The sequence below is a fragment of the Ostrea edulis genome, chromosome 9 (genome assembly GCF_947568905.1).
Source record: "Ostrea edulis chromosome 9, xbOstEdul1.1, whole genome shotgun sequence".
NCBI classification, from domain to species: Eukaryota; Metazoa; Mollusca; class Bivalvia; order Ostreida; family Ostreidae; genus Ostrea; species Ostrea edulis.
Window position 1 is genome coordinate 33,088,161 of NC_079172.1, and position 24,082 is coordinate 33,112,242.

At 34.3% G+C, this 24,082-nt stretch overlaps 1 protein-coding gene and 1 long non-coding RNA gene across 38 annotated transcripts in view; one reads left to right on the plus strand and one right to left on the minus strand.

The window, feature by feature from the left end:
- Window positions 1-24,082, plus strand: part of LOC125658000 (leucine-rich repeat-containing protein 70-like) — a 180,971-nt gene that overhangs the window by 30,232 nt on the left and 126,657 nt on the right. For 31 of the 37 annotated variants that reach the window (XM_056150298.1, XM_056150297.1, XM_056150285.1 and 28 more), the window contains one exon: window positions 3,026-3,097. The exons of the other annotated variants lie outside the window; for them this stretch is intronic. In XM_056150298.1, the coding sequence (XP_056006273.1) occupies window positions 3,026-3,097 (72 nt within the window). The remainder of the gene's footprint in view (window positions 1-3,025; window positions 3,098-24,082) is intronic. 37 annotated transcript variants of the gene reach the window in all.
- Window positions 11,163-22,823, minus strand: LOC130050371 (uncharacterized). The gene is made up of 3 exons (XR_008798798.1): window positions 22,702-22,823; window positions 11,627-11,711; window positions 11,163-11,496 (listed from the first exon to the last, which is right to left on the minus strand). It is a non-coding gene; the product is annotated as an uncharacterized LOC130050371 (long non-coding RNA).

Consider the following 24,082-nt stretch of genomic DNA (forward strand, 5'->3'; position numbering starts at 1 on the left):
GAAGGGCATTCATAAGAAAATGGTTATCATTAATATTTGTAAAGATATCAAAGGCAAACATTGGAAATGTAAATATTGAAATATTCCTTACTATAAATAAAATCAAGATATGGATCTCGAAATTAGCTATGCAAAGCCGAAAACTTATTCAAGAAAAACATTACACATCAAACAATTTTAAGTGTCATCAGTGTTAGGCGTTGTATAAAAAATAAGTATGTACTGTATGTAATAAAATACCTGTATTGAGTTACTTGCACAATAATAAGATAACAAAGGTAGAAAATGGAAGTTTTCAGGGACTGGCGAACTCGTTATACATCATCTAAATATAATTTATGTATGACGAAGGATCACACGGAAACAACATACATATCCAAAGGGTGAATACAACGTAACAAGTTGTTCAGGGTTTATCAAGATAAACTCTTACAATATGCACATGTGTGTGTAATCATAATAAATACACAAGACCTTCCAATCAACTGGTCAATTACTTAAATGAAATTAAGCATGGTATTGTTATGAACATATACAATTTTATTTTCACTCTCTGGTCCATCATGAATAATTCTTGGTGCCATTCACAATCTGTATAAAACATTCAATATGTATACTTGTATTGCTGATAATGAAATGAATTACATGTACATCAATTAGTCATAGAAAGTTGTGGCATTTACGTCACAAAGAGTTTTTGTTGTAAGATACACAATATACGAAATTAACCAATTTATCAACGCTTTGATTTGCACTCCGATATTCTTCGAGAGGGGAGGGTTTCTTTTTATTATTATTTATATTTTCGCTTTATTGGGGGGGGGGGGGGTATTTTGAATGTTTCATTACAGAACTACTTCGACTAGTACATTATAGGGTACATCAATAGCATACAATTTGCATTTTTAGGAAAAGTCGCGAAAAGCAGTGAACTTTTCTATTCATAAGATTTCATTGTGGATTATGTCACATTAATTTGTTTCAGTAATTGACTAATTAACAATGAACTTCGTATCAATTCTTCCCAAATGCAAATATTCAATACCTCATGCATCAATTATTGTATTTTTTTCATGTAAAACTCACCGTCTTAATACTAGTCAACATTACCATATATGTAAAACTTATACGGTACCAATTTTGATGCAAATAATGTCTCTTCAATGATGCTCAACCGTAATGTTTGAAATCCGAAATAACAATGAACTTTTAGAGCTATTGTAGGGGAAAACTGTGCCAAAAAAGTGAAGTCAAATTCGTCTAAGGATAAGAGCTATGCGTGAGGGAGATAATCCTTAATTTTGAAATGAATTTCTAAATTTTATAACAGCAATTAAATATACATCCGTGTTTTCAAGCTAGTAACGAAGTACTTAGCTACTGGGCTGTAGAGACCCTCGAGGACTAACAGTCCACCAGCAGAGGCCTCGACCCAGGGGTCATTTTGATGCACCAGATGCACATTGCGACAAAGAATTGTCGCTTCAGTGATGCTCAAACGAAATGTTTGAAATCCGAAATAACAATGAAGTTTTAGAGCTATTATAGGGAAATTGAATGAATGATGATAAAGGCACCTGATCCCACCTCTGGTATATCCAGGGGTCCGTGTTTGTAATTCTCTTAACTTTGAATTCTTTATAGGATTCATGTGAATAATGACTAATCGTTATAATGATTTAGATATGCTAGATCATTTTGTATGATGCGGATATGGTCGCGTAATACTTAAAGTAATACATAGTAAAATGAGTGAATAAACGTTGAAGATTCTAAATTCAAAGACAATTCAAAGTGTGAATGTAATTGAAAAATACCTATATTAGTAGGCATCCATTCACAATTTATAGTTAACTACATTGTCAAATGCTGTCTGAGTTGTTTCATACCGATTGTTAAGCCGTTCTTGGCACACTGATTTTGACTGCTGATAACTCCGTTTACCTGAACAGGATATAGGGCTCACGCCGGGTGTGACCGTTCGACAAGGGATGCTTACTCCTCCTAGGCACATGATCCCACATCTGGTGTGTCCAGGGGTCCGTGTTTGCCCAACTATCTATTTTGTATTGCTTGTAGGAGTTATGAGATTGATCACTGTTCGTTATCTAGGGTTCCTCAAAACGGGTGTAAATGAGTGAGGAATCTTAGGGTTTTATAACGAGCCTTATTTTGAATTACTACAGATATGTTGGGTTTTAAATACGGGGGAGGCACATTGTGGATAAATGGGAAATATAGAGGTTTTATACGGACAAATACTATGAAAATGTGGGATAATCTAGTGTTTTGTATGGGACTACCGCCTGTGAAAGATTCAAAAATTCCATAGATTTATAAAGGAGATTGGATGACTGAATGACTAGAAAATTCAGGAATTTTTGGTAGGTCAGACTGTGAGTGACACGTATATTCTATGGAGTTATACTTCCAAATACTATAAATGACTCGGGAATTGTAGGGATTTATTCTTGGACTCTGCATGAATGAACTGGGAATTTTAAGATTTTACTTGGGGAGAAACAAGAAATGAGAATGGAATTCTGGGAGCGTACTGGGGTATTCTGTGCAAGCACTGAAATAGAATGATCACGATAGTCACAGTGTAAGGAGACAGTCGTAGATTCCGATCACTGTTCTTGATACCGAAGACGTCAAATCCTTTATAGATTAACATACGTAGTGATTCTTATCACTACGTGATTTTCTTTCCACGGAAAACACGTACCATATTTCAAGGTTCAGACACGTACTGTTTACATCTGCATCACTTTTACAAGAAACAGGATATCTTACAATTTTTAAAGGTATCAAAGGCAAAACACTGGAAATGTAAATATTCAAAGATTATGTACTGTAAATAGAAAGCAGGTATGGATTATGAAATTAGATATGCAAAGGTAAAAAAAAATGTTCAGAAAAAAGGTTTACACGTAAAACAATTTTAAGTGTCATCAGTGTTAGGGGTTGTATGAGAAATATGTGCATACTGTATATAATAAATCACCTGTATTTTCTTTTTTAGATCGTTGCACAGTAATAAGATAACAAAGGTAGAAAATGGAACTTTTCAGGGACTGGCGAACTTACAAGAACTGTAAGTATGTGTATGGAATTAAACTGGTTATACATCATCTAAATATAATTCATATAAGGCGAGGGATCACACGGAAACAACATCCATGTCCAAAATGTAGATACACCGTAACAAGTTGTTCAGGGTTATATCAAAGTAAACAGTTACAACATGCACGTGTGTGTAATCATAATAAATAGACAAGAAGACTTTCCAATCAACTGGTTAATCAATTAAGTGAAATTAATTAAGCAATGTCACAATCTGTACGACAACATGCAATATGTTGTGCCTTCAATGCATACATATTTACATTGCTGACAATGAGATTAATTACAGGTACATCGATTAGTCATACAAAGTTGTGGTGTTTACGTCGTAAAGAGTTTTGGTTGTAATATACAAACTGATTTTGACTACGGATAACTCCGTTTACCTGATCAGGATATAGGGCTCACAGTGGGTGTGACCGGTCGACAGGGGATGCTTACTCCTCTTAGGCATCTGATCGCACCCCTGGTGTGTCCAGGTGTCGGTGTTTTTTTGTATTGCTTACAGGAGTTATGAGATTGATCACTGTTCGTTATTTTTGCCTTTCACACAATATACGAAATTAGCTAATTTGTCAGCACCTTAATATGCATTCCGATATTCTTCGAGAGAGTAGGGGTCCGGATTTTTTTATATTTTGACTCTATTTTCTTTTCGAAAATATTTTATATGTTTCATTACAGAACTACATGGATTACAATTTTTATTTTTAGGAAAAGTCACGAAAAGCAGTGAATTTTTCTCTTCATAATATATCATTGTGGATTATGTCACATTAATTTTTTTCAGTAATTGACTGATTGGCAATGAACTTCGTATTAATCTTCCCAAATGCAAATATTCAATACCTAATTCATCAATTATTGTAATTTTTATCATGTAAAACTGCTTTATACGTCTTTCTCACACTTGCAAACATTCACCGTCTCAAATACTGGTCAACATTACCATGTATACCGTTAAGATAAATGATGATAAAATCACCTGATCCCACAACTGTTATATCCAGGTGTCCGTGTTTGTAATTCTCTTCACTTTGAATTCTTTATAGGATTCATGTGAATAATGACTACCTGCTATAATAATTTAGATATGCTAGATCTCTTGTATGACAGGTGTATGATCGTGTAATACTTAATCAATAGTTAGTCAAAGAGATTGAGAACTCGTCAAGGATTTCAAATTCAAAAACAATTCAAAGACTTTATGTCATTGAGTATACCTATATTAGTAGGCATCCATTCACACTTTATACGTTGCTACATTGTACGAAACCAATGCTTTAAACTTAGATTAGATGTTACTCTCAATCCTTTTATCAACACAGTTGCTTGTTTTGTTATTAATACTTCTAAATATATGGAACTGTTTTGTGTTTGACAATGTTTATAATAGCCTATGTTGTCTTTAGAATTGATAAGATGGTTTCTTCCGTTATTGTTTGTTTGATATTCGTAGGATTGGTTAACTATATATCGGTAACCGATTGGTGACTGTTATAACTTCTGCCATAATACTATCCATCTCATTGCGATCCAGCCTCACCCTCCAACACCTCCCAAATGCACCAACATAGTGAAGTTGAAATGTGTTGTAGTAACATGCATATGCTCTGTATGGGATGTATGGGTTGTCCCATGGTTTAAAAATAAATATAAATAAATAAGGATCATCGTGTACCAACAGGTCTGATGACAGCGGTACTGTCTTTTAATGGCCGGACACATACATGTGGTCGTATGTCATAAATCATAATGAAATAAAGAAGTCAAATGAATTATATTTTTTATTTATATAATAATTTTAATAATAAATTTTTGATTTATTCAATAAATTAAAATTTAAAAAAAATATAATAAGTAAATTAGAATTAAATAATCATAAAAACATATAATCTCCAGAAGTACTATCTTACTCTATCATTAAAACTTTTAGGTACATGTACATGTATATCAAAATAGTGATTTCAAAATATCTATAATTCGATACACAAACCATACAGACATTTCACACACCTCCTTCTCTCTCAATCAGCGTTCATTCTGATGAACATGAATAAGGTGAAACGATCGAGATCGAGAGATCGAGAGATCGAGAGAGAGAGAGAGAGAGAGAGACCTTAAGCAAGATATGATCCTGTGATATTTAGTCCATTTCTTATGTCCATCATTAATGAATAGTAACATTATATTTCAATGCGTAATAGAAATTGATATAATAAATCACATCTTCTGTATCTGATAATGCTCTATTACCTTATATAGGCCTAACATTATTTTGTCAATACGAACTGTCATTGAGTCAAATGTTGTCTGCTTTGTTTCGTACAGATTGTTAGGCCGTTCTTGGCACACTAATTTTGACTACGGATAACTCCGTTTCCCTGATCAAGGGTTCACGGCGAATGTGTCCGGTTGACAGGAGATGTTTACTCCTCCTAGGCATCTGATCCCACTTCTGGTACATCAATGGGTCCGTGTTTGACCAACTCTCTATTTTGTATTGCTTATACGTGTTATGAGATTGATCATTGTTCGTTATCTTCACCTTTCATTGTATCTTATCTTCTTCAATCCTGACAGGTGAAGGTTTAAACCGACGGTACTCTAAATCAAATTATGGCACTGTGAAATGAAATCTAAGGTTTTATACTGGGGCATGTAAAGGAAAAGTATGGAATTCCGGTGTTTAAGGAAGAATGATACGTCATCACATGGACCTACTTCTTTTTTAACAATATTGATGTCAGCAGCAAATGTATATTCCTTTTAATTCGAATTGCCTACATGTAGCTTGGTAGTTCAGAGGGTTAACGTGTCGACTGCTTATTTGTAGTTTGTAGTTCTTGTATTTGAGCCTATCTGGCGTCTGTGTTTTCTTTCTGTGCTTTATTTCCACTAAAACATCAGTTTAACTAAATAAGTGAAATTTTGAAACTCATTGATTTCAAATTATTATTGTGCACATCCTCCACTTTCCATCACTATTACATTTCTCTGGTGTGATAATCCTCCTTAATTCCGGGATATTCCTCTTGAGCAGACCGTAAATGACTGCACATTCTTGGGTTTTATGTTGGGTTATACTGTGAATGATACGTACATTCTAGGGGATTGTAGGTATTTTTCTAGGACATTGCGTGAATGAACTTGAAAATATATGGTTTTATTCGGGGAATAACAGGGACTGACTCTGGAAGTCTGGGATGTCTACTGTATAAGCAATACAAAATAAAGAGTTGGGCAAACACGTTCTCCCTGGATATACCAGAGATAGGATCAAGTGCCTAGGAGGAGTAAGCATCCCCTAGATATAAGTATACTGTGGGTGGATGGTGTCGGGGTTCAGGTGTTTTAACCCCTATTCTCCTTCGTTCTGGATCAGCTGCATGTTTTCATTATTAATCACAGAGATCAACATTTAGCTCGCCTGAGCCGAAGTGATTTTAGTGATTTTGTAAGGCAAGAATGAAGTTTTTTAAATAGCCATTTTGACCATTTTTTTAAGTCTTGCGTGATTAATGGTGGGCATGATCAAGTTTATCTTAGATATGACATTTTAGAGGGTCGCATGCTGGGTGCGTTCCTCTATAATTCCACAAGTGTACTCCACATGATTTGTTTCTAAATCCTCACTGCATAAACAATGAATATATGGATGTACAAAAGTAGAATTTATTCCGTTTCCAATTCCGTTTTTTTTTTATTCTGGATAATTTTTGAAGATATTGATTAAGTTAATTATCGCTAATAAAGTATATACTTCTGTTTGAAAACTTCATTTAAACGTATTGTGTATGATATTGAAGCAAAGAGACATTTCTCAATTAACCGGCGTCATTCATTTACCAGTATTAACGCATAATTGTTATATACAGACACATATTCTAAATTCAACCGTTCAATGGTTGAAGGGCATGTACTGTCGGTAATGCGTCTAGCCATTATAATTCAAGCAATCAGGTTTTGATTATTAAATTACAAATTCATAATTATGTGTACTTTCGTCTTTAATTATTCATAATTACATTTCATTGGTGAGAAATTATTTTCTTATCATCAATATATTAATTTTCTTATTGACACCTTTTTAATAATTCAAAACAAATCATTTTCTTCTCAATTGAAAAAAAGACATGTATATAGGGAACAGTAAATGTCAAGGTCATAATAATGATTTTGAAAACAAAATTGTCAACAATGAACAAATAAAAATCACAATTAGATTCCATTTTTTTATTCAAAGTATCATTAAGCGTTGCTATTACGACGCTTAGTGATACAACTTGTATCATTAGAGGTTCAGACTGCCAAGTTGTGATTGTATCAGTAAACGTCACAACATTTCAAGTGGAACTCTTAATGATACAAGTGTTTCATAAGGGAGGATTGTACCGTTAACGGTTTATACTGTAGATTGTTAATGCGCTAATTTATATCATTAAACATTGCAGCTGTACCCCTTCATGTAGTTTGTATCATTAAACGTTGTAACTGTACCCCTTCATGTAGTTTGTATCAATAAGAGTAATTGTATCATTAGAGCTTTCTAAAAGGAGACTGGATGATTGAATGACTGGGGGTTGTAAGGATTTACTCTGGGGCACTGCGTGAATGAGCTGGAAATTATATGGTTTATATGGGGACACACAGGGACTGATTTTTGAAGTTTTCACTAGGGTATACTGTGAATAACTCTGAACATGGTAAGGTTTTGTAACGGGACATATCGGGATTAACTCGATAACTATGGTATTTTATACATGATGGGGAGACTGTGGAAGACGAGCGTATTCCGGGTATGCTTGGTCATACTGTCATGCATACTTACAGAACGGATATTTAATTAATGAATGAAAGTTATTGGAAATTCGAAACTGAGTGGACAACAGTAACACGTTTAGTTAACACGACTAAAATTTTCTTTTAATATAGGCCTAATTTTCACCAGAGTCACTGCACTCTTGCTACTAATGATTTTGTTTATTGTATAATACTACATTTGAAATAAATGCATTTGATATGATATGAACACTCACTACAATAGACCACTCATGGTAATCAGGTGGCAAGAGAACAACTCTTAGATCCCAATCTCTGTTCTTGATCCCGGATATGTGTAACCTTCACTGATTAACATGCGTGGTAAGGGTGCAGCGATTAACTATAAAACGATAATTCACGGTAATATTACGCTACAGGTCTATTCACGATACTTTATACTCTTCAACGGTTCGGTATTCCGGTCCGGATTAATTTGAAGCGTCAGATTTGGCTTTAAAATTATGTTGTAAAAATAACTTACGATAAAAAAAAATGTGGTGCCGACTGTGCCGCTAAATCATATCGTGAGGCAAGCGTATTGTTGCACCCTTAATACGTAGTTAATCTTATTTCGTCAAACTCCCGGAATCAGGAATGAGTGTCACATTATCGAAAGTATACACACATGAAAGGTTACAGTTCATACCTTCATGTATTCTAAAGAATGAATTTACAAAAGGTTATTATGAAGATTAAATTCATTTCTAATACATATACGTTGTGCTTCTCTTTCAACATATTCGTTCCTTGGAATACATATACCATATACATATAGCAAGATTCATACGCGCCCTCTTTACAACGCTAGCGCATTCATTAGAATGTCTAAAAATATCAAAGGCAATACAGGGACATATTGTAAATAACTGGAGAACTATTTTATGTATAGCGGAGAATTTAGAAGTCGAGGGTATCCCGCGTATTCTGGATCTTATCCTCGTTGACTTAGGAGACTGGAGATTTAATTAATGAATGAAGGTTATTTGGAATTCGAAACATGAATGAAGGTCATTGGAAATTTGAAGGAGGGTAGACCACAATAACATCTTTAGTAAACATGACTAAGAGTTTTCTTTTTATATAGGCTTACTTTACATCTAAGAGTTACTGTACTGTTGCAACTAACAGCTGTGTTTATTGTAAATCATATTTGAAATATATTTATTTGATACAACATGGACACTTACAGGAATAGACCGCTCATGGTAGTCACGTGGTAAGAGCACAACTCCTAGGTCTCGGCCTCTTTTCTTGATCCCGGAAACGTCAACACTTCTACAATTTTCATACGTAATTACTCTTATTTTGTAAAACCTCCACGTTCAGGAATGAGTGTTACGGGCCAGAGAAAGAATACACACATGTGAAGTGTTACAGTTCATACCCCCATATCTTATTTAAAAAATATTCTGTATAGAATGATTATCATCAAAATTAAATGTATTTAAATTCTCATCAGTATTAAGCGTTGTATTAGATATATGTGTACACTGTATGTAATAAAGCATGTATCTTTTTAAATGGTTGAATAATAATAAGATAACAATGGTAGAAAAGAGAAGGTTTGGGGACTGGCGATCTTACAAACATTGCAATTATGTGTATGGAATGAGACTGGTTATGTAACACCTTGATATAATTTATAAATGGTGGGGGATCACACAAAAACAACATACATATCCAAAATGGATATATAACATAGCAAATTGTTTAAAGTTTATCAAAGTAAACCCTTTTCCCATCTCTCTATATTGTATTGCTTATAGGAGTTGTGAGGTTGATCACTGCTCCTTATCTTCACCTTCCATCTACTGGTTAATGATTTTAATGAAATTACGCTAAGTATTGTAATGAACGTAGGCGTTTATTTTCACTTCCTGGTCCGTCATCAAGAATACGTGGAGATGTTCACAATTTGCATTACAACATTAAATATGTCATGTATCGCGTCAGCAGCTTTTGAAAATCTATCACAGTTTTATTGTAAAAAGGATCATAACTTGTCACATATGGTTTCAAACAACCTTTCATATAATTCGTTAATACACATCAATTTCAAGTTCAGCAATCCTTATTAGCATGCAACAACATTATTTTGACAAAGCTGCACTGGCTTAAAATAGTACACAATATTTGTACACAGTGTCATACTTTTGCTTTAGCTGCCAGCAAAAAAAATTAATAGGGTAGAAAGAATGGCCAGGGAGGAACATTGGCATTATTGCACTTTGTCTATTGAGAAGATAGATTCAGCCAACACAGATAAACTACTGACCTTTTATAACTTAAAAAAATGTTTAAGTATTCTCAAATTACATCTTTGAGAATTGAATATAACTATAATAGAAGACTTCTATATAAGCTATTTATGTTTGTGCTCTAACTGATCTTAATTGAAATTGTTGCACTCAAGATGATTGCATTAATATTAAGTTATTTTTCATTCAATCTTTTATAATAACCAAACACAATTACCTATTATATATACACATTTTTGAAAGAAGTTGATATGATTATACAGTATAGTACACCAACTATATTTAAATAACAACTTTATATCCAATACCAATGGTGAGAATCCGGGTTAGGATAGGTCCTCAGTACACCTTGCTTGTTGTAAGACGCGCCTAAATGGGGCGGTCGTTTGGATGAGACCGTGAAAACAGAGCCCCCGTGCCACAGCAGGAGTGACACGATAAAGACCCCCCCCCCCCACCCCCTGTTCAAAGATCGAAAGGCCGTGTATAGGCATGGATTTTGCAGCCCTTCACCGCAATTATGACGTCTCAATATGAGTGAAAAATTCTCAAGAGGGACGTTAAACTGTATCAAACCAAACCAACAAACCAGAGGGTTCGAAAGACTTCAACTCAAGCGACGCATGTATCTCAACGCTCATCTGAGCTATCTTGCTCTCGCAGATATATATGTCTTTCATAAGTTTAATAGTCCTACTTGTAGTCTCACATTGAACCAATAACTCGCGATTGGATAACTCAGAATGCATGTATATTGCGTGTGTGTATGCGTGTATTTGTGTGGGGGGTTTAACTAGTCCCATGAAGACATTTTTTTCTTTCTGTATTGTATGACTGTACATTTATGTGAATAAAGCATTGATTGATTGATGTAAAAGTTAGTATCTATGAAAACATTTATTAATAATAAAATGTAAAGTTCATAGTCATCCATGATGTAGTATGTTCAATTAACCTTTAATTTGCAAGAGAAATTCACACATTGATTAAAGTTATAAGATAGACATTTTCATTTTGAAATATTTACTGATTTTGATTTATCGAAGAATCACAATAATCAACAATGACATGTCCTCTATATTTAGTCAGTATAATTTACTTGAAAAGGGCGGGTGATGCATGAGGATATTTACTTGTTTTTCATTAAATTCACACTTTCGTATGTTACACAATATTCATTGATCACATATATTTTAACGATTCTTTCCAAGTCCCATATTTTGCACAAATTCTTGAATTTTCTCCGTAAGCTGTGAAGTTGTGGGGTCCAGGAGATATGACGTCATCACTGTAAATAAAGTACCTTTTGAAAACATATATTCAAATATTGAAAAAAGAATATCTAATATACTAAAAACTGTCTTTACAAATGTTGTCTGGTGTTAAAATGAAAAAGTATATCTCAGAAAATATTGTACCTTTCTTGACAATTTCCAAGGCAAATTGCTGTTGAACTTGTTGGATCGAAGCCCATTTCAACCTGTATTGGTCCTTAGGATGATGCTTAAATTAAAAAACCATCATGGTTAATATTTGCAGTTATTAACCATTAACGATACTGTGTAAAACAATGTAAATTTTAAAATCCGGTCTCAATTCATATTCAGTGAACTTTAAGATACTGATATAGTAAAAATTACATACAATGTATATTGCAATTACTGTATGTATTTCATTGTTTTTCTGAAATCAGTATAACAATATGTTAAATGTGTGTAGTAGAGCAGTGTGAACTCAGTCTGTGACAGTAGTAGTATATCTGCATGATTGTTATTTATTTTGTTATAACTAATTACTATTTAAATTGTACATACCCCCAGGGCCCTTCATGTGGCGAATAATAAAACATCATTATCATATTGCAATATGAGATGACAGATATCTTTTCCTAAATTGCCAGCTTATTCTAATAATATTCTGAAAAAATCAAATCTAGACATCAGACTTGTTTTTTGTTTACCAAGTGCGGGTGAAGAGCACATTCATATGTTATTTACTTACAATACATACATTTGCCTATGAGGGGGATATGATTTTACATAATTTTGAATACAGTGTTGTAGACCTACATGCATGTGACATGTCCCCAGTTTCCTTTTAATATATCTCTTAGGTCAATGAACTTTCAAGATTTTATAAGTGTTATCAATTATACCAAATAGAATTTTATTCCAGTTTTGACACAACAAATGACCTCCAACAACCCGTGAGACCCCGCGTTTTCAATTGTGGTATCCATGACATCCATTTACAATGTCTGTACATGTGCATGTAGGAGTTATATTTGGGGCACATATGGAATACACAACTGCACAGAAAATGAAACATCTTCTCCAAGTTGTGGGTTTAGAAAGTTACAGATATGTTATCATAAAATCTCTTTATGAAATAGGAGAGGAAATGTGCGTTGAATACAAATCTAATTTGCCATTTTTTCACTTCCCAAACGAAATTATGATTTTGTTGTCCATGTTGAATGCGTCCATCGAATTCCTCTCATCAGAAGAAACTTTGTTTAGACTCTCAATGACTACATAAGCAGTATTGAAATTGAAACTCGCAGCACTCGGCCATCACGCTGCATCAACAACTTCGTTTACGTAGCGCAATTTTAAGGGCTTTTGGAAAAAATTAAGTTCTCCCAATAAAGTAATTCAAGAAATCAATAGATTTTGTCATTTATTTCTCCGGGAGTTGTCCCTCTGTCATTATTCGACATAGAATAATGACCCCTTTTGCCCGTAGAAAAAAATGTCTTTTTCAAAAAATCAGTCCATTTCATGTTTAGAAAAATGACCCCCGTAGAATAATGACCCCCTTGTAAATTTTATTAAGGATTATTTCTCTGGTAATGCCTAAGGGAAGCAGTCCAACATTGTCATATTATAAGTAAATCTTTCATTCATATGAAACGTAACCAGATTAAAACATATTAGGAATTGTAATATTGTTTCAAAAATAAGAATTTACTTGTTTTAACAAAAGAGTGACTCGTAATTTTTTTCTGTCGATAAGCCCAACCTCTGCAGACCTGGATGGACATGCCGGGGGTTACTATGTCTTGGAAATCTTCTAATTCTGATCAGCGGCGGGAATTGTGTACTCATACGGATATCCAAGGAATTTTAAAAGGGGGGAGACAATTTGAGCCCCCCCCCCATCAGCCATATTTATAGGATGCTAAACCTGGAATTAATCTTAATTAATCACATCTTTTTGTAAATTTGCTTCCTCTACATTTTTCACACGCATACACAGAGATTGAGAGAGAGAGAGAGAGAGAGAGAGAGAGAGAGAGAGAGAAGGTGATACACTTTACTCTAGTGCGTTTCTACACGGTGATAGCAGGTGTAGTGCATTTACTGTGATATGACAGTGCGGCGTTTTATTTAGGGTGTTTTGATAATTTAACACAATAGGTTGTGGTGTAGCTGGACTAAAAATAATGAGGGGCACCAAAGAAATCCACCTTAAACACATTTTGACTTGACAAGCAAATAAAATAATAATTTTTTTTTGCACTTTAGATACTTTGCTTGTATGCCATTTCCTACTGACTTCATTAATCAAGTTTCATGTATTTTCGTGTCTCCCGAAGAAAAATTTGAAGAATTCAAGATTCATGGCCTCTGGGGGGTCTTCCGACTGTAATGACTCAAAATTGTTTTATTTGTGAGTACTAACTAACAATCCCAATCTGATAAAAATTAGATCCTCCATCTGCTCCTTTGTATTTATGTTGTAGAGACAATATGAAAACAAAGGAGCGGATCGGGGATCTTATTCTAGTCAGATTGTAAAAAAGCCTTACTTAAGGGGTGGGGCACAACCATACTTCTTACCCCTTTGAAAAGTGTGGGGACATGTGCCGCGGCTGTATCTTCCCCTACTCCCCTGTACTGTGTACGACATACATAAATGAAATAAGCTATTAACTTCAGTTGCAAAAAATGTATGTCAATTCGTCAGTTTTAAGAAGATTTCACGCCTCTCTGTGACACAAGAAGTATTGTATTTAGACGTAGCTCTTTTTTATGAGTGTGTTTGATTACACAAGATCTATACATGTAAATAGAACACATTTTGAGGATGGAACTCCCCTTTTGAGAACTAAAACTTATGGTAGAACCCTTTTTTGAAAATTCCCTGGATCCGTCCCCGAAATATGCGGGGTTTTTTCAGTTGTAATTGGTCATGGAACCTACCGTGGGTTTTCCTCAAATTTAATGAACTAGTTCTTACTTTTATTTTATTAATCGGGAAAAAAAAAATTACACATGGAATAAATTTATTAAGAGGAGCAGCAGGAACGATAATTCTGGGTAAATAATGACTTGAAAACCCGCATCAACTCCTTTAAAATCAATCAATCTCCTAAGAAAGGGAGGGGGTCATTTTTCTACGGGGGTCATTATTTTGCAGGTATGTCACGCAAAATAATGACCCCTGGGTCTTCTTTCTACAAAATTATCCAATTTTTCTACGGCTAGGGGGTCACTTTTCGATGTTGAAAAATAACCCCCGGTCATTATTCTATGGGGGTCAACATTTGCCTTTACACCAGCTGCGCCCCCTTAAATCCACCACTGTCAATGATAAAGCATTCGCTTCGTATCCGGGGGGGGGGGGGGGTCGTGGGTTCGAGCTCCGCCCGTACCGTGCCCACGACAAACCAAAGACGTTGAAATAGGTAATGATTGTTCCTTCCCCAAACGCTCGCCAGTTAGAAGTGAAAATCACGATTCTTTCGGATTTGACCTTAAAGATGAAGGTCCCCTGTCGCGGCAAGCTTTGATACAATAAAGAACCCACACTGCTATGGCTCTGAATACTAAGCATTGGTCTATATTTGTGCTATTTCACCTTGAGCTGTGACGTCTCAATATGAGTTAACAATTCACGACGGGACAAGCGAGCAAATATTCAATCAATCAATTAGTAATAAATGATAATAAAGACACTCGATCCCACCTCTGGTATATCCAGGGATCCGTACTTGACATTCTCTTAATTTTGAATTCTTTAAAGGATTCAATAATACTATTATAATAATTGAAATGCACTTTCTGTATCACCGTGGTAGGGGTGGGGAGTGTGATCGTGCAAGACTTAACCAATACTTAGTCAAATTCCTTGAGAACTCATCGAATAAACCAAATTCAAAGACAATTCAAAGTCTTAAAATCATTGAAAATATTTATATTAGTAGGCATCCATCCACACTATTTAATTAGTTACAATGCACAAAAGTAATGCTCTAACATTAGATTAGATGTAATTATGAATCTTTGTATCAACACAGTTACTTTCTTCGTTATAGATACCTTTAAATGTAGTCCATTCCGTATGTCAATCAATATTGAACAGTAACAATTTATTTCAATTTTTAATCAAAATTGATCTAATTAATTAAATCTTTTGCATCTGATAATTCTCAGTTATATTATATCTGATTTCCTTCAATCCTGACAGGTGAAGGTTCAAACCGACGCTTCTCTAAATCAAATTGTGTCACTGTCTAATGAAATCTCAGGTTTGATAATGGTAATACAACCTATCATTGGATGAAATGCTGTCTGACGTGTTTCATACCAACTGTTAGGCCGTTCTTAGCACACTCGTTTTGACTATGGATAACTATGTTCGTCTGATCAAGATATAGGGCTCACGGCAGGTGTCAACGGTCGACAGGGGATGTTTGATTTCTGCTAGGCATCTGATCACACTTCTTGTATATCCTGGGGTCCGTGTTTACCAACTCTCTATTTTGTATTGCTCATAGGAGTTATTAGATTGATCACTGTCATTTTCGCCTTTCATTGGAGCATGTTGTAGAATACTATAGAAGGCCTGGGTTTAAGGGGAAATATGCATCATCACATGGACTGATTTCTTGTTGGTTAAAATCAAGGTTAGAAACAAATGTATAATTATTTCGACTTCCCTATAGCAAATGTGTATTCCTTTTCATTCCAATTGCCTACTTGGGTTGCTCAGGAGGGTAAGGTGTTGACTGCTGATCTGTAGTTATGTCACATAATTTCAAATATTATACGAAAAACTATAGATAAAGGACAGCTCAAAACACGGCAAAGAATTTGGTTTCAAGAAGCAGTTTTATGCAAGGATGAAACTGTTCGAATTTCCTCGACGAGTGGTACCGGACATTTACCGGAAGCGGACTGTCCAGGGGCCCGTGTTTGCCCAACTAATAGTATCCATTTTGTACTGCTTATGGGAGTTATGAGATTGATCACTGTTCGTTATCTTCTTTCATTAGATACATTATTCGACGGGGTCATCTGTTCAACAGAAAGCCTCCACGCTATTATTATTATTCTTTTTTTGGAAAAGTGACATGGATAACCTACATTCATGGTGTAGGCTATCAATAGTTGTATAATTGAAAGTGGTATTTTTCAACCTTCAGTCGTTCAGGGTCGGGGTTCGAATCCCGGTAGTGATAGTTCCATGGCCAAGCGCTCGGCATCAGGTGTGAATGTCATGTGTCCTCATATATGACCTTAAAAAGAGATGCCCTGCGTCACGGTAGGTGTGGCACGCTAAAAAACCCTCACTGATTAATGGTCGTAAGCGCCGAAACAACGTCTAACTTTGAAGCCCTTCACCGGCGTTGGTGACGTCTCCATATGAGTGAAAAATTCTCTAGAGGAACGTTAAAAAAGATACAATAAATCCATTCAATGGTTCAGGATATACAGAAAAACGTCGCTGTAAGCCTAAACTCAACCCTCGCATATTGAATGTGCTCTTTTGTCGTCGAGATAAATCCTGCTTTTCACCAAACTCTGCTTACATAAAGTATTTTCGTGGAGTTATCTATTTAATTTTCCATCTACCTTATATTTTTTGTTTTGAATTAAAGTCGATGGGAAATGCATAATAAACGTAGTAAATCTATTTTGCAATCAATGATAAATTGTGAATGCATTTCCAATTTCCGGATATAGGATTAGAAAAAATTGATGTTTTGTAACTACTTAAGGATACCATTTCATAGTAGAATTTTTATTTGTTAATCTGAATATACCATTGAATTATGCACATACTAGGCTTTGAACCCAGTTTAATTTTATGATATTTAGTAACGCAACATATCTCAGCCAATAGCTAGCGTACTTTGTTCTTTTAGGTTTTCATAAGAAGGTGTACTGTAGCTGCCTGGGGAGTTGTAACGGTTCTTAAAGTGACATTGTGGATAATGGGATGATTCTTAGTATCTATATTTTTATTCAAGGACACACGACACATTAATGATGAATATCGCCGTTTATGATGCGTATTCTGGACAGCAGGATTATTTTTGTGTTTTATAGGGGAACAGATTTTGAATGAGTAAGAAAAAATCTGGGTTTTCACGAATATCGCGATTGGATGGATATTCTTACGTTTTATACGCACGACACTGGGTATAACTGAAAATAGTCTGGGGTACTCAGTATAACTAGTAACTTTCAGGGTGGGTATTCATAGGGATAAGTAATTTTATGGTTTTATACGAAAGCATATTGTAAGTGACTGGGAAACTCTTGAATTTGATACGGGAAATACTAAGTGTTATTGTGGAATTCCGGACTTCTTACATATACATGATTTGATTTGAATAACTAAGGAATCCTGACTCTCACGGGGATATCCCATGTATGACTTAGGAATTACGGGATTCTATAGGGGAACATACTATTGATCTCTGTAAAGGTATGTGGCAATATAGGAGCATCATGAGGTTGTACACATTAGGATACTGTGAATGGCAGGGGAATTCCAAAATCATACATGGGGACTTGTTGAGGATGCCTAGAATAAATTTCTGGAATTTAATAGAGGGACATCATTTAGTTGACTGGATATTTTTCGGATTTATTTAGGCTATACTGCGACGTTGTTGTTGTTTTTTTCTTGGCATTTTTGAATTAATAAAGAATTGCGTGATCTTATACACTGTAATACTGTAAATGACACTAGAATCCCTAATTCTATTACGAAATATTTGTGGATAATGGAGGAATGACGTGATTTTGTACTGGGGTATACTATAGAAAATCTCAATACGGTCTTTTATTATATGTGGTGCAGTGTACATCATTGTATTACCGTTGGTATTCTTTTAAGCCTTTTGTTTTTCTATCTATGATTAATTGTCTCCCATTTTAGCATTCTCCATTGCATTGTGTTCTTCAACCTTTAGAGTGTTAAAGATTACTGATAGGAGAAAATATCTCTTCCTGTTTTGTTGCGTGATCGGTTTATTGTATAACCCTGCTATCAAATGAAATATTACAGACAAGTGTGTCTATTTGAGCTGATGCAAAAGTTAGCCATTCCAATTATTGATTGACATCTTTATAAGCAAGAGGAATCTATATTTCAGTACTTTCCTGTCATTTAACTGGTTTTTTAATCTTCAAAACCCCTGAATTACACTTTACTATAATGCTATCGTTTTCAACGTTATCATTAGGTGTAATGTTAACTTCATAAGTATTCCCCTGAACGAAACGAAGTCATAGACTTCATACAACTCCCACAGACTACACCTCAATCCCTACCCTAACCTACTTCATGTCATCATTGTCCTTTTTCTGAACCCTGTATGTCCCTCTATTTATATAATAAAGCCCGTATAGATTCATTTTCATATTCACAGTAAACTGTAAACGTTAGCTAATTCTACATACAGGTTTCCTTTTTTCCGACTGATATCATATGTACATTTATTTACATGTTTTAATATTTCCTTACATCTATTTACATGTTGATATATTACCGTACATCTATTTATATGTTGATATATTACCGTACAGTGTACGTCTATTTACATGTTAGTATATTACCGTACATCTATTTACATGATGATATATTACCGTACATCTATTTACATGTTGATATATAACCGTACATGTATTTACATGTTGATATATTACCGCACATCTATTTACATGTTAGTATATTACCGTACATCTATTTACATGTTGTTATATTACCGTACATCTATTTACATGATGATACATTACCGTACATCTATTTACATGATGATATATTACCGTACATCTATTTACATGTTGATATATAACCGTACATCTATTTACATGTTGATATACTACCGTACATTTATTTACATGTTGTTATATTACCATACATCTATTTACATGTTAGTATATTACCGTACATCTATTTACATGTTGTTATATTACCGTACATCTATTTACATGATCATATATTACCGTACATCTATTTACATGTTGATATATAACCGTACATGTTTTTACATGTTGATATATTACCGTACATCTATTTACATGTTGTTATATTACAATACAGCTATTTACATGTTAGTATATTACCGTACATCTATTTACATGATGATATATTACCGTACATCTATTTACATGTTGTTATATTACCGTACATCTATTTATATATTGATATACTACCGTACACCTATTTACATGTTGTCATCTTACCATACATCTATTTACATGTTAGTATATTACCGTACATCTATTTACATGATGATATATTACCGTACATGTATTTACAGGTTGTTATATTACCGTACATCTATTTACATGTTGATATATTACCGTACATCTATTTACATGTTGATATATTAACGTACATCTATTTATATATTGATATACTACCGTACACCTATTTACATGTTGTCATATTACCATACATCTATTTACATGTTAGTATATTACCGTACATCTATTTACATGATGATATATTACCGTACATGTATTTACAGGTTGTTATATTACCGTACATCTATTAACATGTTGATATATTAACGTACATGTAGCTATACGAGATGAAACTGATTGCATATTCTCCTCAAGGTGAACCATACCTTAATAAGCTATATGAGTATTATTTCTCCATCTGGATGCTTCCAAAATATCATTTCGTTGAATGGACTAATTATTTTGAATCATTTCATAGTAAATAAAATTGTTCAGGGAACATGATAAATTTAATCATGTTGTGTCGATCTTTTTATCATCGAAGTTTTGTTGGAACTAGTATATTCAAGGAACTGTATTAGCCCTTGTCTCAGCTTTGAACTATTTATAAGATTCATGTGAATAATGACTACTACTTATTATCATTTAAATATGCTTGATCTTTTGTATGACAAGGATATGTTTCTGCAATGTTTAGTCAATATATAGTGAAAATGATTGATAACTCGTCAAGAATATCTTTATTAGTAGATATCCATTCACAATATATAGTTAGATACCTTGTATAAAATCAATGCTCTAACATTAGATTAGATGTATCCCTGAATCTTTGTATCAACACAGTTTATTTGTTTCGTTATAGATACTTCTAAATATAGTCCATTTGTTATGTTCACCTTTCATGAAAAATTACGTTTTATTTTCATGTTTATCAAAATGGATTTAATTAATAACATCTTATGTATCTGATAAATATATATTATTACTACCGTAACTTGATCCGAAAAGTCGGATCACATCGAGTTGACAGGCGCGGATCATCAGATCACACGAGACGCGATCTGATGATCTGAGCGTGTAAACGAGACGTGATCCAACTCTTAAGATCAAGTTACTGTAGTAATGATAAATTTATCATATACTCCCTTCTGCATTTTAAATCCACATTTATAAGATGATAAATGTAATCCAAATATCAAAAACACAGATATACCATGAACTTATGCTTTGTGTGCGTAGTTTTGTTTTGTGACGCGGTCAATATTTTCCACAAATAACGTTGCGTTGATGCATTGTGACGTCATTGTGACGGCATCAGTTTCAGAGGATACTGATTCGGAATCAAAAAACCACAGTGTGGTGATCCGGAAAACCGGATCACACGCTGTGAAATCCACAGTATCAAAGAACGATATATTGATGGGTATATAATAATTCTCTATCACACTATCTTATCTTATTAAATCCTGACAGATGAAGGTCCAAACCGACGCTTCTCTAAATCAAATTGCGTCACTGTTCAATGAATTCTAAGGTTTTATACTGGGGCATGTAGTAGAATTCCAATGTTTGAGAAAGAATGATACATCGTCACATGAACAGACTTATGTTTTGATAATATCGATCTTAGCAAAAATGTATATTCCTTTCAGTTAAAATTGCCTAGCTTAGTTTCTCAGGAGGTTAACGTGTCGACTGCTGATCTGTAGTTCTTGTGTGTTTGTTTTCTGTTTGCGTTTTATTTTAATTAAAACGAAATCTTAACTAAATAAGTGAAATTTGGAAACCCTACGATTTGAAAATATATTGCATTTTCCATAACTTAATCAAATTTCTCTGGTGAGTTATTCCTCCTTAATACGAGTGTAAATTAGTAGTGAATCCTAGGATTTCATAACGAGGTTTATTTTGAATTATTGGGGAGAATATGTAGCAGGCACATTGTGGACGGATGAGGTGAAGATAACGAACAGTCATCAATTTCATAACATCTATAAGCTATATGAAATAGATAGTTGAGCAAACATGGATCCCTGGATATATACCAGAGGTGGGATCAGGTGCCTAGTAGAAGTACGCATTCCCTGTCGACCGGTCATACCCACCGTGAGCCCTATATCTTGATCAGGTAAACAGAGTTATCCGTAGTCAAAATCAGTGTGCCAAGAACGGCCAAACATTCCGTATGAAACTCGTCAGGCAGCATTTCATCCAATGATAGACTGTATTGTAACGATACAACCTTAGATGTCATGAGACAGTGACAGTGAGCATCCAATAGATATTTTATGAGTAATAATGTGAAAGACTGGGATATTCTAGTGCCTTATATGGGAGGGCGGGCTGTGAAAGAGTGAAAAAATACAGAGTTTTATAAAGAAGACTGGATGACTGAATGACAGAAAAATTCTGGGATTTTCCACTTGAGTAGACCAGATATGATTGGACAATTCATAGGCTTTATGCTGGGTCACACTGTGATTGACACGTACAATCTAGGGATTTGTACATGTACTTCCCCATGCTATAAATGACCCGGGATTTGTAGGGATTTACTTTGGGGCACTGGATGGATCAACTTGGAACTCTATGGTTTTATGCGGGTACAAGCAAGGAATGTATCTGGATGTCTGGGGTTTCTACTGCAGTACACTGTGAATAACTCTGAACATGGTAGGGTTTTATACAGACATATTGTGAATAACTCGAAAACTGTGGTATTTTATGTAGGGAAGACTGTGGAAGACGAGGGTACAATTCGTACCGGGTATGCTTGGTTATACTACCAATGATTAAGGGACGGAATATTCAATTAATGAATGATGGTTATTGGGAATTTGAAGTAGAGTGGACTACAAAGACACCTTTAATAAACATGACGATCTTTATTTTCATAAGGCTTATTTTTCATCACGGAGTCAATGCACTCTTGCTACTAATAATTTTTTTTTATCGTATAATGCCATATTTAAAATGAATGCATTTGATATAACATGAACACTCACTCGAATGGACCGCTCACTGTAGTCACATGGTAAAGACATAACTCTTAGGTCCCGGTCTCTGTTCTTGATCCCGGAGACGTCAAACCTTCACTGATTACCTTACGTAGTGACTCTTATTTCGTCAAACTCCCGGTATCAGAAATGAGGGTCACGAGTTACAGGAAGTATACACGCGTGTGAAGTGTAACAGTTCATACCCTCATGTGTAATAAAAATATTGAACATTAAAAGATCGTTATCAAAACGAAATGCATTTCTTATTTCTACATTGTGTTTTCTTCTTTGTCGACATTTTCTTTACTTAATGTACATGTACCATATATCAAGATTCATACGCGCACTGTTTACAACTGAAGGGCATTCATAAGAAAATGGTTATCATTAATATTTGTAAAGATATCAAAGGCAAACATTGGAAATGTAAATATTGAAATATTCCTTACTATAAATAAAATCAAGATATGGATCTCGAAATTAGCTATGCAAAGCCGAAAACTTATTCAGGAAAAACATTACACATCAAACAATTTTAAGTGTCATCAGTGTTAGGCGTTGTATAAAAAATAAGTATGTACTGTATGTAATAAAATACCTGTATTGAGTTACTTGCACAATAATAAGATAACAAAGGTTGAAAATGGAAGTTTTCAGGGACTGGCGAACTCGTTATACATCATCTAAATATAATTTATGTATGACGAAGGATCACACGGAAACAACATACATATCCAAAGGGTGAATACAACGTAACAAGTTGTTCAGGGTTTATCAAGATAAACTCTTACAATATGCACATGTCTGTGTAATCATAATAAATACACAAGACCTTCCAATCAACTGGTCAATTACTTAAATGAAATTAAGCATGGTATTGTTATGAACATATACAATTTTATTTTCACTCTCTGGTCCATCATGAATAATTCTTGGTGCCATTCACAATCTGTATAAAACATTCAATATGTATACTTGTATTGCTGATAATGAAATGAATTACATGTACATCAATTAGTCATACAAAGTTGTGGCATTTACGTCACAAAGAGTTTTTGTTGTAAGATACACAATATACGAAATTAACCAATTTATCAACGCTTTGATTTGCACTCCGATATTCTTCGAGAGGGGAGGGTTTCTTTTTATTATTATTTATATTTTCGCTTTATTGGGGGGGGGGGGGGTATTTTGAATGTTTCATTACAGAACTACTTCGACTAGTACATTATAGGGTACATCAATAGCATACAATTTGCATTTTTAGGAAAAGTCGCGAAAAGCAGTGAACTTTTCTATTCATAAGATTTCATTGTGGATTATGTCACATTAATTTGTTTCAGTAATTGACTAATTAACAATGAACTTCGTATCAATTCTTCCCAAA